The 18,979-nt window shown below is 40.2% G+C and overlaps 1 protein-coding gene and 1 pseudogene across 2 annotated transcripts in view; one reads left to right on the top strand and one right to left on the bottom strand.

The window, feature by feature from the left end:
* The window catches only part of AP3S2 (adaptor related protein complex 3 subunit sigma 2), a 48,290-nt gene extending 31,051 nt beyond the window's left edge, over positions 1 to 17,239 (bottom strand). For both annotated transcript variants that reach the window (XM_014842574.3, XM_044761309.2), the window contains exons 1-3: positions 17,082 to 17,239; positions 13,748 to 13,839; positions 12,936 to 13,047 (exon numbers count right to left, since the gene is read on the bottom strand). In XM_014842574.3, coding sequence (XP_014698060.1) covers positions 12,936 to 13,047; positions 13,748 to 13,839; positions 17,082 to 17,150 — 273 coding nt within the window. In that variant the 5' untranslated portion in view covers positions 17,151 to 17,239. The remainder of the gene's footprint in view (positions 1 to 12,935; positions 13,048 to 13,747; positions 13,840 to 17,081) is intronic.
* On the top strand, positions 506 to 5,724 carry LOC106831974 (arginine/serine-rich coiled-coil protein 2 pseudogene; annotated as a pseudogene).
* Positions 17,240 to 18,979: the final 1,740 nt, after the last annotated feature.

The raw sequence follows: 18,979 nt of genomic DNA, 5'->3' as shown, positions 1-18,979 counted from the left end.
GGAGAAACAGATAAAGGAGAGCAACAGGGACATACTCACGTCTCCACAAATGTCACACGTCAAAGTAGAGGGGGCAGTCGTGATAGTACTTACCTCATGATAAATCTACAAACAACTGCCAGCATTAGCTGATCACTCTACTTATTCCAGTTCTGAGGGGAAAATCTAGCACAGGACAATCTTGTTTTGAGAACAGCAAGACAACCAGCAGACACATGTGGCTTTCTTTCCTTCTTTATAAGATGCTAATTTACATAAAATAATAAAATGAAATACCAATTACGTACAATACTATGTCCTTTCCCCAAGCCTCCATGTATACACGTACAAATATTTTTCACTATTACAGTGTTAACACAGTTTTGTCCTGCTAATTTCAATTAACACTAACATTAAAACACCTTTCCATGAATCAATTTATATGCTTACAATTTTAACTTTTTAATATAACATTTAAACAGAAAAGTGGACAAATGATAAGGGCAGCGCTTAAAGAATTTTCAGAATGTACTATCACGTCACCACCATCTATACACTGAAATGGAGTACCACTAGCTCCCGAGAAGCGCCCTTCCTGCCCCTCAGACACTACCCCCTCTCCAGGGGTAACCACCATCCTGACTGCTATCAGCATGCTTGAGTTTTGCCTGTCCTTGAATTTACACAGATGGAGTCATACAATATGGACTCTTTTTATCTGACTTCTTTTACTCAACAATGTTTGTGAATTCTTCCATATCACTGGCTGTCACAGAAGCTTGTTCATATTCATTGCTGTATGGTATTTCATACTAAAATTTATTTATCTATTCTCCTATAGATGGCACATTTGAGTTGTCTTCAGTTTTGGGGTATAAATTGATAGAAATGGACATTATATTTCCAAGCACTTGGAAAACTATTTGACATTATTTACTAATATTCTATGACCTAGCAATTCTATCCCTAGGTCCATACTCAACAGAAATGCATATATATATATATGCCAAAACCACATACAACAATTTCATAACAGTACTATTCATAACTTTAACATTTTCAACAGTGACGATAGTTCACTGTAAGGATTATATACTAAAAATGGGCTTATTCTCAATCACTGTGCTGGGCACTTGGTAAATCCTTATAATCCAGCAACTCAAGTCCTTCAGTGTGGGGAAAGTTTATCGAATAATTTTTTTGAGAATTTCCTCCCTTCCATGTTCCAATCTTTTTGGAGCTACTTATATTAGAATATTGGATCTCCTTATTTTATCTTTTGTCTCCCATTTTCCATCTCTGCCCATTCTAGGAGAGCTCCTTAACTTGACCCTCCGATACTTCAACTGAGGTGGGGGTTTTCCCCCCATTTCCCTTTCAGGTTTTTAATTTGTAAGAGACCACTTTGTTCTGTGTTTCTTATTTGTTTGGCAGCCAGTTTTTGATGATCTTCTTTTATTTCTCTGTGGCGTAAGGACAGGGTTTTATCCCTTTGTTTGTTTCACTGTTTTCCTTTCTCTGCACGGTCTCTAGCTCCTCTAAGTGGTTTTGTACTGTCTGTTAGTTTTAGACCCTATCTTCTACGTTAGAGGCTTTCCTCAGATGTCTGATTATCTGGGTTTTTTTATTCATAAGAAAAAAAGGCTGATTGGAATCTCTGGAATCATGGCTATTTGTTGGAAATCGTCCCCCCATCCTTATGGGTTTTTTTTTATCTCTTCCCCCTTAGATTGGTCAGATTTCCCAGAGAAATTTTCTAATCTCCTGCCTGAAGAGTAAAAGACTAGCTGCCAGAAATTTAGGAGCCGAGCAGCAGTAAAAGGGCATATATGCTCACCCATCCCCCTGATGTGCACCATCAACCATGTCTGCTGTCCCCCAAACCAGACGCTTGCTCTCACCCTCTGCAGAGAATCAACCTCTCGTCTTGTGCTGGAGGAGGGCAATTGCCCAGAGGACTGGAATGGGGGAACGGACTTAGGGACCTAACTGGCTCTCAGACAGCCTCCCCGTCCACTCTGCCCCCACACCATAGCGAGACTCTGTGATGCCAGCTCCGTGCCTGCCGAGGGTTCTGCAGTGTGGAGCAGCTGGGCCGTCGGCTTTCTCTACTGCTGGCCCAGCATGTGGCTTCCTCGGGTTTGCCAAGTCAATACCAGGCATTCCTACTCTTTCCTGCTTTCAAACAACTGCTTGCTATTGTCTCCTCTCCTGTTCTCTCTGTGCTTTTATGTATATATGTTCTTTCAAAATTCATGTTCTATGGTTTTAAAAGAAGAAAATAGAAGCATAGAAGTTCCCAAAAGGGCGTTTAAAAAACGAAACTGACAAAATCTAAAGTTCTTACAGAAAATAAAATGTGAAGATACTCTGCCAATAACATTTGGAAAAATAATGATAATAAAAAATGACTTGCCTTACTAGGTATCAAAATTCATTGCAAAGTTTTGGTAATTAAAATAGACTAATACTAAGATAGGAATAAAAGTATGGCTCAGTGGGACAGAATATAAAATACTGAAACATACACGTTTATAAAAAAATACATTTTTTTCCAGATGTGGTAAATCATTTTCAAAACTGTTAAAGGCAAAAACTAGATTTGGGAATTTGTTAAAAGGCTAAAAATTCATACAAAATCTGCTGCAAATTTAGACAAAAATAGATGAAAATACATCATTATCTGTCTCTTAAATAAAGTAATATTTTCCATAAAAAACAAAGGTGGACCTTTGCCTTAAGTCTGAACAATGCTGGCTCCAGAATTCTGTGCAATTCTGAACAAAAATACATTCTCTGAAAATTATTTTCCACTTATTGTGAACTTCAATATGACCATGTTCAAAGGCAAATCATGATAAAACTGCCATTGTCTTAAATTCTGCAGGCTAAGAGTTTCAGACAAGCTGCAGTAAAATGCCATGGTTGAGAAACCCAGTGAAGCCCAGGAACAGAGCATGAATACTTTGGGTTTTAAAGTTCAAGAAAATTGGAGAAAAAAATGTGACGTGTTTCTAGGGACACCCAAAATCATGACAGCCAGAGCAGTCTGTGAAAAAGTCACTGCAGCCTGCTGTCACTGAGTTGCCTCCATCCTGCAGCTCCCACACCCCAATACCCGCCGTGACACTCATGTACGCACCATGGTTGGCGCCACCAAAGCCTCTTCCCCGTCCTGGCAGGTTTGGGGGTGGGGGGACTTCATTGTGCATGCGGCCTCCCATGCCAAGAAAATACAACTTTTGATAAAGAGGGTATTTTAAATTGGTGGGGGAAAAGATGAACTAGTTGATACACTAGTTGTTGGGACAAACGGCTACCCTTTGGGGAAAAAATTAAGGTAGTTTACCTAGCTCGATGCAGGCATAAAAATGCGTTACAGATATTAACGAGCCAAATGTAAAAACAGCAATGGCAGATCCCCCTTGTGCCATCTGGGTCTCCTGTGGGAGCGAGTTAGCCAGTGTGTGGGAAGCTTCTGGGCGGTTGGTACTGTTAAAAGCAGAAATTGGAGGTGCTGCCCTAGCAGCCGGGACTCTGGACTGAGATGCTCAGAGCATATGTGAGGACAGGCAGACCATATTTCTCAGCAGCACTGTACTAAGGGGCTGTTTTCATTAAAAAGGGTAATGACATTAAGACTGGTGTATTAGTCTGCTTGGGCTGCCATAACAAAACACCACAGGCTGTGTGGCTTAAACAACAGAAATTTATGTTCTCACAGTTCTGGAGGCAAGAAGTCCTAGATCAAAGTCTGGCAGGACTGGTTTCTGGTGAGGACTCTCCTCCTGGATTGCAGACAGCCACCTTCTCGCTGTGTCCTTGACAGGGCTTTCCTTAGTCCATGAGTGTGGAAAGAGAGAGATCTCTGGTGTCTCTTCTTCTTCTTATAAGACCACCAGTTGTATGTGGTCAGGGCCCCACCCCATGACCTCATTTAACCTTAATAACTTCTTTAAAGGCCCCATCTCCAAATACAGTCACATCAGGGGGAATGTGAAATGAATTTGGGGAGACATAATATAGTCCATAACAACTGAGTTCTCAAATAGGCTAGTGATACAGAATAAGATGGACTAGCTCCAAAAAAGACATTTCCCCGAAAAGAGTAGTCAGATGTATCTGTTTCGCCTAGAGCCTCAAAACATCATTATTCATGGTCACAATCAAGGTCAAGAGAAAGAAAATAAAAGTCAGATAATGAAGGAAAAAACGCAGGAGCCAGAGTACAAGCAAAGAGCATGCTAATGCATGAAGAGACTCAACTGAAGATGCTGCAGACTCAGGTAGTGAAATAATACAACATGAATCCAAAAATAAATTCTCTAAGAAAAACAAATCTGAGGAATGTAATGCAAAGAATATTCTTCTCATACCGGAAGAGAGCAACTAAATTCATCTGAAAATGGTGAGGACAGACACAAATGCAAAGAAAGTCAGTCATCAAGAGGCAGAAGTCAGGGGTTGCCCAGTGGCCGAGTGGCGAAGTTCGTGTGCTCCGCTTCGGCGGCCCAGGGTTTCGCCAGTTCGGATCCTGGGCACGGACACGGCACTGCTCATCAAGCCATGCTGAGGTCTCATCCCACATGCCACAACTAGAAGGACCCACAACTAAAAATATACAACTACATACCAGGCAGCTATGTGAGGAGAAAAAGGAAAAATAAAATCTTTAAAAAAAAAAAGAGGCAGAAGTCACTCAGGATGTAGGTCTCATAAAAGGTGTCATCACAGTAGAAGCAGGGAATGGAAGAAGTCTCGATCCAGGAACAGAGAGCAGAAGAAGTCAGGATCTAGCAGCAGAGAGAAGAAATCATGATCCAGAAGCTGGGAAGGAAAACTGCAGACCAGATCTCGCTCCTGCTCAAGATCGAGGTACAGGCATAGGGGTAGAAGCAGGAGTGGTACGAGAAGTAGAAATCGAGACAGAAAGGAGAGAATGGAAAACCATGAAGATTTAACAAAAGTTGAAGCCGGACTCCTACTCTGCCTCTCTTCAGAGGAACAAACACAGCAGTGGATGCACAAGAAGCTTTAGCTAGGAGGTGGGAAAGGACAGAGAAATTACAACAACAGTGAGAAAAGGAAATGGCTGAAAAACAGAAACAATAAGAAATAGCTGCAGCTACTGGAGATTTAGTCGTCAGTATTGCCGCCCTCTTGGCATCAAGAACACAAGCAACTTCTCAGGGAGCTACGGCAGCTCAAACGGCAGCCCTGCAGGCTAGAGCTCAGGGACCAGCACAGCCGTTTCTAGCTATGATGGCCCAGCAGCTGTGAATCCAAGAAAATTTGCTGAACAAGGAAAACACTTTGGCAAGGTAAGAAAGAAGGGGACAAATCCTAGCTTGCTTAAATATGGGATAAATTGAGTTTTGAAAACCAGGACTAAAATGTCAAATTTAGAAAATGACTGGGTATCAAGAGTGAAGACAAAGCTGGATGTAGCTCAGCTGATGAAGAAAGTTCTGACTTTGAAGCAACAGGAAGAAGTCTTTGGAAATCCAGATGCTCAGTATGAAATGCCAAGATCATAAACCCATACCCAAAGAGGAATGGGATCGGGTCTCACATCTTCATTGTGAGGAATGGATCGAGTTTGAAAAGATCACACTTACAAAGCTTGGGACTTTACAGACTTCTTGTTCTGATGTCAGGTCCTTGTCCACCAAACAGCTAACATTCTAGCTTGCATGGATATCGCACTGACTTTACTGAAAAATATGATTCTCAACACAAAAAAGAAATGGTAATGATCTGACGTGACAAGAGGTGTCAGCTAGCGCTATGGAGGTGATCCCTTTGTAACATAGAAGTGCACCAAATGAACACATGGTCCACCTTAAACTTACATGCCACGTCTCAATTATATCTCAATAAAGTTGGAAAAAAAGGAAAAATATGATTTTTTGTAAATATCAAATCAGTGATATTGGAGTTAGTTTTGTAATCAGGTTAAATCCACTTCCATTAAACTTGACAGGACACTATTTTTCAGTTCATGAATTCTACTTTTCAAATATATAAAAGCTGCAGGTGTGACAAAATCTCATACATAGATTTTTTTTGTGTCCACTGTCTGGTGCACTCTTGTACTTCACATTTTAGTTATTTTCATCTCTTGAAACATGAAAGAAACATTATGGAGATGTTCTTTAGACAATCTGGCCATGTGCTACATAATCCAGTACAAATAAGCTGGGTGGTAAAGATAAAAATGGTTTTCTCAAAAGAAACTAAAAACAATGGCAATATTGGAGAACTTTTTTTTTTTTTTTTTTTTTGGTGAGGAAGATTGGCCCTGAGCTAACATCTGTTGCCAATCTTTCTCTTTTTGCTTGAGGAAGATTAGCCCTGAACTAATATCTGTGTGAATCTTTCCTTATTTTGTATGTGGGACACCACCACAGGATGGCTTGATGAGTGGTGCACAGGTCTGTGCCCGGGATCCAAATCCATGAACCCCAGGCAGCCAAAAAGGAGCACACGAACTTAACCACTATGCCACTAGGCCAGCCCCTTAGAGAACACTTCTATACCTTGGAGCTATAATTAAAAAGATCAGTAGCCCTCAGTACATAAAGTTAAAAGACCAATGGACTAGGAGAAAATATTTGCAATGAATAGAAAAAGGATTAATATCCATAAAGTTAGGAAAAAACTCAACACTGACAAATGAATAAAACAAATGAGCCAACAGAAAAGTGGACAAATCCTGTGGTCAGACACTTTCAAATACAAATGCCAGTAAACACTAAAAGATATGTAGTCTCACGAGTACTCAAGGAAGGCCTAGGGAAAACAATGAATTTCTATTTTTCACCCATCAGATTGGTAAACATTTGAAAATATTCTTAATATTTAAAGTTGGTGAAGTAATGAAGCAACAGGCCTTTTTTTCTAGGCAATCTGGCAATATCTATCAATTTAAAAAGCACATATCCTTTAATTAAAGCAGTATCTATCCTAAATAAACTAACAGGTGCATACAGATGCGTGTGCAAGGCTATCACTGCAGCATCACCTGCAATAGCGAGAAACTGGCAAAAGCCTAGATGCCCACAAGTAGAGTACTGAATAAAAGATTATGATACTTCCACTTTATGGAATACCACGCACCACTAAAAAGAATGCATGAAGTGGAAAAAGCTACAAAAAATTCAACTATTATTCAATTGAAAATTCAATTTACTATTAAGTGATAAAAAAGCAAGTTGCAGAATTATGTATATAGTGTGATTACTTGTTATTTAAAAAATTAAATAATGTAGATGACACGTGTGTGTGTGTGTGTATGTGTGTGCAGGCATTTAAAAGACTTAACAGCAGTCACCTATAGAAAGGAGACTAGGGCATGAGAGAAAGGGGATGATACTAAGGAGGAGGACCTCTCCATCCTACTTAATAAACTTATTGTTTGAATCTTTTATAAAAAGAATATATTCACGTACTACTTATATAGTTTAAAAAAACCCAAACAAAACAAAACAACATACTTGAAATTCCAGATACAGGCCTAAGTTTATACAGAAATGTAAGTTAAACTAGGAGTAGTAAAACAATGGGACACTGAATAATTTGGAGAAACTGGATAACAATATGAAGAAAACAGTTACTTGATTCCATATTGTAGCATATATTGAAATAAATCTTTGTGTTAAAAAGCTTATAATATATATTTTTAATTGGAAACAGTTTAGAATTTTGTCCCAATTGTGACAGGAAGATAAACTTATGACTAGCGAAGAAGTAGAGGAGATCAGCATAAAGCAAATAGTTTCAACTATGCTGAAGTGCAAATAACGAACATGGTAAATTAACAAATTAAGAATTAAAGTGGGGGCTGGCCCTGTGGCTGAGTAGTTAGGTTCGTGCACTCTGCTACGGTCGCCCGGGGTGTTGCTGGTTTGGATCCTGGGTGCAGACATGGCACCGCTCGTCAGGCCATGCTGAGGCAGCGTCCCACATGCCACAACCAGAAGGACCCACAACTAGAACATACAACTGTGCACTGGGGGGCTTTGGGGAGAAGAAAAAAGATGACGACTGGCAACAGATGTTAGCTCAGGCGCCAATCTTTAAGAAAAACAAAGAAAGGGAAGGTTGCATAACGGTAAAGAAATATTTATGAATATAACGATGAATGAAAGTTTAATATCCTAAACTCCAGAATAAATCATGAGATATTACGACCTTTTTTCAAAACAAAACTTTAACGTAAGATTCGAAAGAAGAAATGAATATGGAAGGAAATGCTACTTTTAATTCACTTCTAATTATAAATCCAACAGGGACTTGTGGGACTTTTATAAATTATTCAAGAATGTATATGGATGAACAAATGGTTATAAATATCAGAGAATATAACGAAAAAGAACCCAAGGGGAATAACCGGTCTTACTAGATACATGAACCTCTATTAACAACAATAAATAAAACAGTGTGAAACTAATACAGAGAGAGCAACATAACTCAGTGGAACCCAATGAAGAGTAAAAACTAAACCTAACTATCTATCAAACGTCTATTCAATCACCGCACAGTGAGTGATGACCATGCACTAGCACGTACCTTTCTACCCCAGGGACTCCAAGGTCAACAAGTCATGTCCTCATCTGGCATATATTCTGGGCGTGAAAGAACAGGAGGCAAAGAAACAAGATCTTTTCTACTGTCCTAAGTGCTCTGAAGGAGGTAAAAAGGATGATGCGACAGGGTTACTTCAGAGGGTGTCAGGAAAGTCTCTGAGGAACAGTATTTGAGCTGAGTCATGAAAGATGAAGAAGCCAGACATGTGAAGAGCTAAAGGGTGAAAGAACCTAGGCAAGAGCACTCTAGGGGACAGAACAAGTGCAAAGGCCCTGAGGCAAAAATGTACTTGTGTTTGAGGAACAGAAGGAAGGGTGGGACAGCTAGAGTACAGTGAAACTGAGTGTGTGTATGGTGAGGTCAGACGGAGAGAGATGAAGGAGCCAGATCACGTTGGGCCTGACAGGCTGTGAGAGGGAGTTTGGCTTTTACTGTAAATTTAATACATTATACATTGAGGTTTCTTCAACAAGGGGAGGTAAAAATGAATTATTTACATTTAATATAATTGTTTAGAAAAAATAAGTTAGTTTTGAAAAAATTAGTTTTACAATAAACTAAGAAATACATTGCAAATTACTTTTTCATTGATTATAAGACAGAGTATTATTTCTGTGTTAAGAAAAAAATCCTGTCAATTGTCATTGTAAGATGTCATCTATTGTAATACACATCCTGATTTTAGTTATTAAAGTGTGAAAAAATGCGCATCTTAGAATAGATGAAATATAGTATTATAAACCAGGATCCAGACTTCACTGGACAAGTGGTTCAATTATCTACAAAACATTTATGTGAAAAAGAACATTTCCGATTACACGTGGAAAAAATAGGCATGATTAATAAAATAAAAACTCAGCCATTTGAGAGGTACCACTCTACCTCTGCACAGAAATTTAAAATGACATATTTCAATGTTGGAGCCTGGAAGAAACATAAACTCCCAAGTCCTGGAGGTATTATAATTACTACAGCCTTCCTGAGTATCTACCAGCAACATGCATTAGAAATAGAAATATTAATTCCCTTTGACCCAAGAATTCTGCTTTCAGCAGAGTGTGAACAGGCACAACAGTTTGTGTAAAGACTTAGAGTAGTTTTATTCATGTTAATAAAAAAAAAAGGAAAATGGAAACAATCAAACTATCTAGTACTGTTCTGCTGCTCTACTGCCTGGATCAGCTGAGAACACTTGTTTTACCCCCACTGAAATGTTCTGCTTTGACCCACTCTTGAAACAGACAGGTAGGTCATGGCAAGCTGAGCAACAGAAAACGAGAGCAGTCCACGTTCCCGCTACACAGCCAGAGTCCAATGCCCGACTGTGGTGAGCAACGTTCCCCGGGATTCCCTCACATCACCCTGCCCTCAGACTTGCCCAGATGGGGCTCCTAGGGACTCTCAGCGACACTGAAGCCAGACCATGACCCAGAGTCTCTGTTCAGCTTATCTTCTCTTGGAAGCCTTCATCTAAAAGTGGCAAATTAACCCTTCCGTACACAGCTAAGTCTGTGCTTGCCACTCAGTTTTTCCAAACTAAGCAAAATCTCATTTAGGGAATATCCGTCACATGGTAAGACTACAAATAGAAGCAAAGGAATGATCAACTCAAACGTCTGAGGAGGGAAGCAGTGAAGGAGGGGGATGGAAGTGAGGTTGGACATAAGGTACTAGCAACGTACTGTTTCCTAATCTGGGTGATAGGTACATGGGTGTTCATTTTACTGGCATTCTTTAAACTGTACAGGCATGTTTTACATATTTTTTTGTATAACCAACGTGTTTCACAATAAAAATAATTTTAAAACAACAATAATCTTACTGGGATTCTGACTGGGTTTTCAGTCATTTATAATCCGGAAGTACTGACATTTTAATGAGTTTTCTCAAGAGGCAAAGGGTATGTTTTATTCACTTATTTTGCTCTTTTTTCATATTTTTAGTAGAGTTTGAAAGTTTTCTTCGTATAGATCTTGCACATTTTTATGTTTATTCCTGGGTATCTTATGGACCTTTTTGCTATTGTGAGTGGGCCCTTTTAAATACTATATTTTCTAACTTATTATTGTTAAAGGTAGGCTAATATTTATATGTTAAACGTGTATCCAGTCCCCTTACTGGGCTCTATTATTAGTTCTAATTGTTTTCCAGCTGATTGTTTTGGATTCTCCAGACAGACGATAAATTTACTGCAACCATTATATATTCTGAAGCCTAGTAAAGCCAATATCGCATTACTGCCCTTTTTCCCTCAGATCACATTTTGCCTTTCTTGGCCATTCATTCTTCCCGATAAATTTTCCCTTTACCAGGTTCTATGAGATCTCCTGATGGAATTATACTTGGTTTCCCATTTAATCTATTGATTACTACTGTTATCTTTGCTTGACTCTTCCCAACAAGAGGAGGGCTTATAGCTCTATCTTCAAGTATGCCTTTATGTTTTTCCTTTAAGATTTTACAATTTTATTGGAATCAATGTCACGCATTCCATACTAAATTAATTTCCAAACACTACATATCCTTTGTCACTACTGTAAGTGAAATTTCTTTAATTACAAATTTTCTAGCTGTTTTCATAGAAACAGGAAATTCAATTTTGATGGACTTACCTTGTATTCTGCCATTTTGTTGATATCATGCATTACTTATTACGATCTTTGCTATTTTTTTAGGTTTTCTAGGTACATAATTAGAACATCTTACAGTGATAACTTTCTCCTCCTTTATCATGTTACTTCATTTCTTTTTTTATCGCTCATTACAAATGTTTGTTCAAATTAGAGTAAACGAGACACCCTTGTACTCACGAAGGCCTGTAGACTTCTCCCCCAGGAAGGGGAAGAAAGATAGTTTCACTGTATACCAGACTTGATGTACTCTTTGAATTTTGAACCACATAAGTATTATTTCTTCAACAGTTTACACTAAATATACATGCACTAAATAAGCAAATAAAAATGCTTCCTATGCCAATTTAAGAGTATTTCAGGAATATAATTTGGATAATCATTTCTCTTGGCATCTACTGATGCAATTATATCAATTTCCACTATTTTTCTTGCATTAAAACCTTCTATTGAGTGTTTTTTACTTAAGTGGCTTATTCAAGTCACTTAAAAGAAGCCCACCTAGAATTTCATGAATAAAATTATGGAATTTTACTAAATTAATGGTTCCCAAGCTAGGGCCCCTACACAATTCAGTTTCCATGAAGGTAATGAAAAGAATCTGTACGGCATTTCTAATTTTCAAAAAGCCTGCCAAAATCATGTTTCACTATGTCAAGATTGCACAGACTAACTAAAACATCAAGTTTCTTTGCTTTAGCCTAGAACTACAAGTGAAAATATAAAGTAGAAATTATTAAATGTCATTTGGTTTGATACTTGAAAAAAATTTCAAAGCATGATGTGATACTGTAATTTATAATAAAAAGTATATATTTGATATTCACCTCCATTTGTAGCACAGAGCTCCTAAAAACCTTGGTATTTCCTAAGTGATAAAGGTGTCTTTTGCTTCACCTTATTAAGGTGACTTTTGGAAAGCAGCTAAGGATGAGGGCTGACTGCCAGGGAACCAGCCTCGTGATGAGAGGGCTGGAACTTTCAGTCCCATCCGCCCCTGACCTCCAGGGAGGGGAGAAGGCTGGGAGCAGAATCAATCATGCCTGTGTAATGAAGCCTCCACAAAATCCAGAAGGAGGGGGTTCAGAGAGCTTCTGGGTAATGAACATGTGGAGTTGTGGGGAGAGCGTCAGCACTCAGAAAGTACGGAAGCTCGGTGCCCCTTCCCACATACCTTGCCCTATGCACTTCTTCCATCTGGCTGTTCCTGAGTTACATTCTTTACAATAAGCTGATAATCTAGTAAGTAAAATGTTTCTTTGAGTTCTGTGAGCCACTCTAGCAAATTAATTGAACATGAGGACGAGGTCATGGGAACCTGCAACCTATAGCCAGTTGTGAGAAGCACAGGTGACAACCTGGACTCGTGACTGGCGTCCATCTATCTCTAGGTAGACGGTGTCAGAATTGAGTTAAATTTATGGGACACCTGGTATCCTAGGAGAATTGAGTTAATTTCTCGGTGGTAATGGGAAAAAAACACACACATTGGAATTTGTGTCAGAATCGTATAGGAAAACCAAGGGCAGTGAGAGGGCTGAGTATAAATGAATGAATCCAGAAGCTCTAAGAGTTTTTGAGGACTGCTCAGGAGCTTTCTCACAGCACCACCTGGTGGACATCTGGCAACTTTTACCAGAATCAATAAAGCGACTGACAAAAGGATCTACAGATCAGTTACTAAAAAATCCAGCACAAACTCTACAGTGGCTGCCATCATTAGCTGACTACACATACCTGGATGAGGTCCAAGATTCCAAGTTCACTCTCCGATGAATCCACACAAAATACAAAGTAGAGGGTAGCATAGTGCCGGTAAATCAGCTTGTAGTCAGAGCCGCCAATCAAACTGTGGAAGACAGAAAACATTTAAATGGCTGCATCTCTTTTTTATTTTTTTAAAGATTGGTACCTGAGCTAACAACTGTTGCCAATCTTTTTCTTTTTTTTCTGCTTTTTCTTCCTAAATCCCCCCAGTACATAGGTGTATATTTTAGTTATGGGTCCTTCTAGTTGTGGCATGCGGGATGCCGCCTCAGCGTGGCCTGATGAGTGGTGCCAAGTCCGCGCCCAGGATCCGAACCAGCGAAACCCCAGACAGCCATAGCAGAGCGCACAAACTTAACCACTCGGCCACGGGGCCGGCCCCAAATGCCTGTATCCTAATTAAACATATCAAAGAGAAACCCTGTGCCAAGGAATGAGAACAAGACCAAGAGAAAGGGGGAGGACAGGCCAAACAACAGCCCACGTCTCCCATGTGAACGGCAACCAAGTTTCGCAGAGCTGTCTAAAGGCACTGTACCTCCTCCATTCTTCCGCCCAGCCTCCCAAGAACCAAACACCTAAACAAGTAACAGCTGAAGCATAAGCATTCCACAGCTTCCAGAACTGGGTCTCCAGAATCGGGTCTCTCCCTGAGCAGACCATGCTAAAATCAGCGCAAGTTGCATCAGAACCCACCTGACACTTGAGTACTGACTAAAGATGCAATGATAAGGCCACCCAAAAGTGGACGCATGGGGAAAAGGCTGAAGCTGACTGTTTACCTTCCACCCTCCAAGAAGTTACAGATGTTGTCATCCCGCTTGAGAACTAGGTGGAAGGTCTCTCGAACAATCTGCTGCTGGATTTCTTCTGGCTATGGAATAAAAGGAAGAAAGAGAATCAGTGAGGAAGCCTGAAAAACTACATCCCCTTGACAGGGAGGGGCAGCAAGAGAAGTGCTTCCAAGCCAGGAACAATCTGAACATTTGGTATTGGTTTCCAGAGAAGATAAAAATGATGAGGAGAGAGAAAATAAAGAGTGAATCTATGGGAAAATGGACGACAAGGCTCTGTTACAGGAATTAAGACAAGGTATATTTACCTAGATAGACAGTCACTAGCCATTACTGTCATGATAGGTAAGCTGGTATTTCTTTATACTAGTTAATAAACAAGGAAAAGAGAACTGATAAACTCTCATGCAAGGTCAAAGAGTAAGTAGAAGGCCTGGTCCTGAAATGTTTTGTCTTCCCTTAGAAAACATCTATACCAGGTACACAACAAAGGTCAACAGGTCTAACACTTCAAGGAGGTCAAGATGCAATCGTGTACACGTTTTAAATAACTGAATTTGGACCTTTTGTGCTGGTAATATAGGTATTACATGTACGATGCTGTGCTGCTCACCAACAAAGGATTACTGAGAAAGACACAAAAAAAAGTTGCACTTACAGATTAGAACTTTGAACACTCACAGAGCTACAAATATTTTTTTTCACTTACTATTCACTTACTACACGTGAGAAAGCTCAACTGTGATGGAATCTCTTGATAATTCGCATTCAATTTCTATTTATACACATGAGGTTCATAGTAAGTATGGTTAAAAAAAGAACGATAGGACAGAGAGACCAGTCAAGACAAAAAACAATTACAAGCTCTAGACCAGTGCTTCTCAAATTCTAACGTGCAATGAATCACCAGGGACTGATATTAAAATGCAGATTCTGATTTAGCAGGTCTGGGGTAAGTCCTGAGACTGCAGCTCTAACAAGCTTCCAGGTGACACCAATGCTGCTGGTCTGGGCACCATGCTTTGAGCAGCAAGCTTAAGAGAAGCTTCCCCTAAGACTCAGAAAACAGACTCAAAAAATGTTAATCTCCTTCTTTCAACAGCACTGAACCTAGGTTTGAAATGGTTAGTTCTTTAAAAGAAATAGAGGGAAAAAAACAGGGGAAATGTCATTGTGGAGAAATTATTTTTCATAACTTTGACTCAACGTGGGTAAAGAGTGGCTCTATTATTTACTGAATGGACAAATGCGAACTTGCTGATCACTGGTCATTGTAATTCGGGTAAATCAATCACTATTTTCCTGGTTTCCATTTAAAAAACTTACAGAGCTCACGGATGCCAGGATGCTGTAAAGGATTAACTAACTCTATGTCTAAGCATCAGCACTTTTTTAAACTGACAAAAACATCTTTCAATGTAAGGCCTTTTAGACTCTAGGGGGAAGTGGCAGCAGTCAGTGGGAAAGTGGCATGAAATGACAAGGCTACCAAATTTCTAATTCAGCAAAAAGGTAAACTACCAATTGCTTACATGACTCACTTATTTTAATAATCCCTCATATCTTTTATTATTCTGTAGTTTTCAAGGTAATTTTCACTCATGAGCTAATTTGGTTCTTTCAAAAACCTTATGTTCTCCAAAGATGATATGCAAATAGTCAATAAGGACATGAAAAGACGCTCAACATCATCAGTCATTAGGGAAATGGAAATTAAAACCACAATGAGATACCACTTTATACTCACTAAAATGTCTTTAATCAAAAAGATAATCACAAATGTTGATGGGCAGGTGGAGTTGGAACTCTTATACATTGCTGACGGGCACGTAAAATGGTGCAGCCACTCTGAAAAACGGTCTGGCAGGTCCTCAAAATGTTCACCATAAAGTTACCATACGGACCAACAATTCTCCTGGGTATATAACCAAGAGAAATGAGGACATATGTCCACACAAAAACGTGTACGTGAATGTTCTTAACAGCGTGACACACAAGAGCCACAGGTGGAAACATCAACTGATGAAACGTGGTACAGCCACACAGCAGAATGTTACTGGGCAATAAAAAAGAATGAAGAAGCGATAAATGCTACAACACGGATGAAGTTTGAAAACATCATACGAAGTGAAGGAAGCCAGTCACAAAAGACCACATATTGCATGATTCCATTTATACGAAATGTCCCGAATAGGCAAATTTAGAGACAAAAAGTAGATTAATGGTTACCTAGGGCTGTGGGAATTCAGGGGGAAATACATAGTGGCTGCTAGTGGGTACGGGTTTCTTTTTGGGGTAATGAAAATATTCTAAAGTGGATCGTGGTGATGGTTGCATAACTTTGTGAACATACTAAAAACCATTGAATTGTACACTTTTAAATAGGCAAATTGTGGCTTATATCTCAATAACACTTAAAAAACGGAGGGGGGAAAAAAACACACACACCCAAAAATTGAAATACAAATTGAACAGCTATATTGAATGCTGATATTTTTACCTTGACATAATATTTAATAAAAGGTAACTAGCTAAAAATATTAAAGTCCTAGGAAAAAGGTAAAATTATTTTTTCATTTCTATTCGACAAAAGAGGAAATAATGCCTGAAAGAGTCTGTTAACGTGTCAACAGACACTAGGCTAAAAAAGGCGGAGCTGAGACCTAAACATCAGTTCTGCGACTCTTTCCCCTCCTGGGTTTCACCCGTCTCCCAGTTACGGGTGTGACATTGTGACACCTAGTCACAAGGAAAGAACACGTTGGGGGAGGAGGAGGGCAGGAGGCAAATAATGATGTTTGCGTTTTCCCAGAAGAGCGTTTTAGGAAAATTCACATTCGCTTTCTGATGTCTCGGGCCTCACGCGGCAGCATTTATCCTTTCTCATCACTTGCACTTTTAAACTGACTTTCACTCTGCAGAGCGCGGGGGTACGTCCCCGGGCAGCCCCAGGCCACACGGAAGCGAAGTAATTCCAAGAAAGCCCTTCTCCAGACCCTCCGGCTAAAGCAAGACTGTAAGAAGCTGCGTGTTTCTTCGTCCTCGGGAAACGGCCTTCAGCCACCCCCAGGACTACAAGAGCCCACCCCGCCGTCCCTCAGGGGGCCCGAGACCCACAGGAAGGGCCCCAGGGGGCCCAGAAGCGGGTCCGGGAGCACGGGGGCAGCGGGGACCGGTCCGGGAAGGAGGTCAAGGGGTCCGGGGGTCATGCAAGGCGCAGGAGCCCCGGCGGCCAGCTGGCGGTGCCCGGGAGCCGGAGGGGCAGGAGGGAGGGGGGAGCGCGGGCGCCCTGAAGGGACGTGCGAGGCTGGGCCGCACTCACGAAACGCTGGTAGAAGCGGACCAGCCGCGGCTTCCCGTGGTTGTTGAAAACCAGAATGGCCTGAATCATCTTCGCCCGCCACTCTTCTGTCAGCCGCCGCGGCTCCCAGAGAGCATCTCCTTCCGCCACAACACGAGCACTTCCGGCTGGTGCGCCGCTGAGAGGGGCCAGGGGAAACTTAGCCCGGTGCCCGGGGGCCCGACCGCGAAGGGTCCGGCCTCCCTGCACGCCTTGGACAAGGCTCCGGACACCGAGGCTGGGGAGGGTCGTCGGTCGGCCAGTGGTCATTGGACGCTCAGGCCTGGCCAGGGCGCAAAGTCCCCGCCTGGGCAGCATGCAGCTCATTTTTATTGTCCAGCGTTACGTACAATGCTGCAGTGAATTAGATAGATGTCTCCTCGTGCAAAAGGGCTATTTCTCCATGGGAGGTTGTGAATAATGGGAATTAAGGGATATTTAATGCGATTCCATTTAAAAGGTACCGGCGATCCCAAATTGGTAGTTTTTTTTCTTATAATGACTTAGAGGGCGTGAGATGAAACACGTCCCTATCCTGCAGATGGAGCTGGATATTGGAATCGCCTATCCAGAGGACTGTTTGGCAATATGTATCAAAAGCCTTTAAATATATAGAACATTAAACGCAGAATTCCCACTTTTAGAATGTATAATAAAATGATTGTAGATAGGTGAAAAGATTCAGGCTCAAGAACGTACATCCCAGCAGTGTTATTACAGGAGAAAATGGGAAGCAAACTAATTATGCTGAAATGAGAAATTAGTTAAATGCATTGTTTCACATGAGAAATATTCAAGTTATTAAAAATAATGTTGTGAAGATTTATGGTATAGGGAAATGTTCATGACATACGTGTAACCGAAAAGATTATACAAAGTATGTACAGGGACGTGCCGCTTGGTAAAAGATTGAATGTAGATACAGCAAAATATGGATAATAGTTGTGTCGGCTGGAATGGCAGCACCATGCCGCGCTCAGCACAGGCTCCTGGAACCGGGCTGCCCTGATTCAAATCCCCGGCCTGTTTATTTTTTGGAAAAAAATGTTTCTACTTTCCTCACTTGTTATAAGCAAAAGGAGTTAACATTCGTAAGTACTTGGAGCAGCGCACAGCGTATGATGGAGTCCTGCATAAGCGATTGGAAAAACACCTTTGGGTGGTGGAATCACATATTTTTCTTCTCTAAAATAAATATGTATTACTCTTGTAACCAGTGTTTTTTAATTTAAAAAAAGCCAAAGGCAATAAATGTGCACTGAAACCTGGCAAAATGTTTCAAATGTTGAGGAGGAATATTAGAGAAAATTCTAAAACAGAAGGATAATGAGGAGGACCTAGTTCTGTCAACTAAACCTACTATATTAGTTCAAATTGTCGTTATAGGGAGACTGATTGAAATATAATAGATAATTTAGGTATAAAATAATTTTAGTATGTGATTTAGCAGAAATCATAACTTGATAGTGGGAAGGATTTAGTAAATACGCCAGGATAACTGGTTGGCAATTTGAAAATAAGCAATTTAGTTATCTCACTTCATACTCTCCCACAAGTTAAAGGCAGAGTGAATTAAAGAGTTAAATATAAAACCAGATAATAGCCAAAATGGAAGAAAATGAAACTGAGTATCTAACATCTGAAAAGAGAGCATAAACTTAGAAGCAATAAAAATCACAAAAAGTCAACAGATACATCTATATAAAGATTTTGTTTGTAAAATCAGTTTTTAAAAATGGCAAAGAAGTTGTTAAAATATGGTAAATGGTTATATTTAAAATATAAATAACTCTGACAAACCAAAAAGACTTCTCCCCCTCAGTCAATAAATGGCCAAAGGAACTGGGTTAACAAAAAAGGAAAATATATTCAGGAAGTGA

The sequence above is a fragment of the Equus asinus genome, chromosome 2 (genome assembly GCF_041296235.1).
Source record: "Equus asinus isolate D_3611 breed Donkey chromosome 2, EquAss-T2T_v2, whole genome shotgun sequence".
Taxonomy (NCBI): domain Eukaryota; kingdom Metazoa; phylum Chordata; class Mammalia; order Perissodactyla; family Equidae; genus Equus; species Equus asinus.
This window is presented reverse-complemented; position numbering and strand designations above follow the sequence as displayed.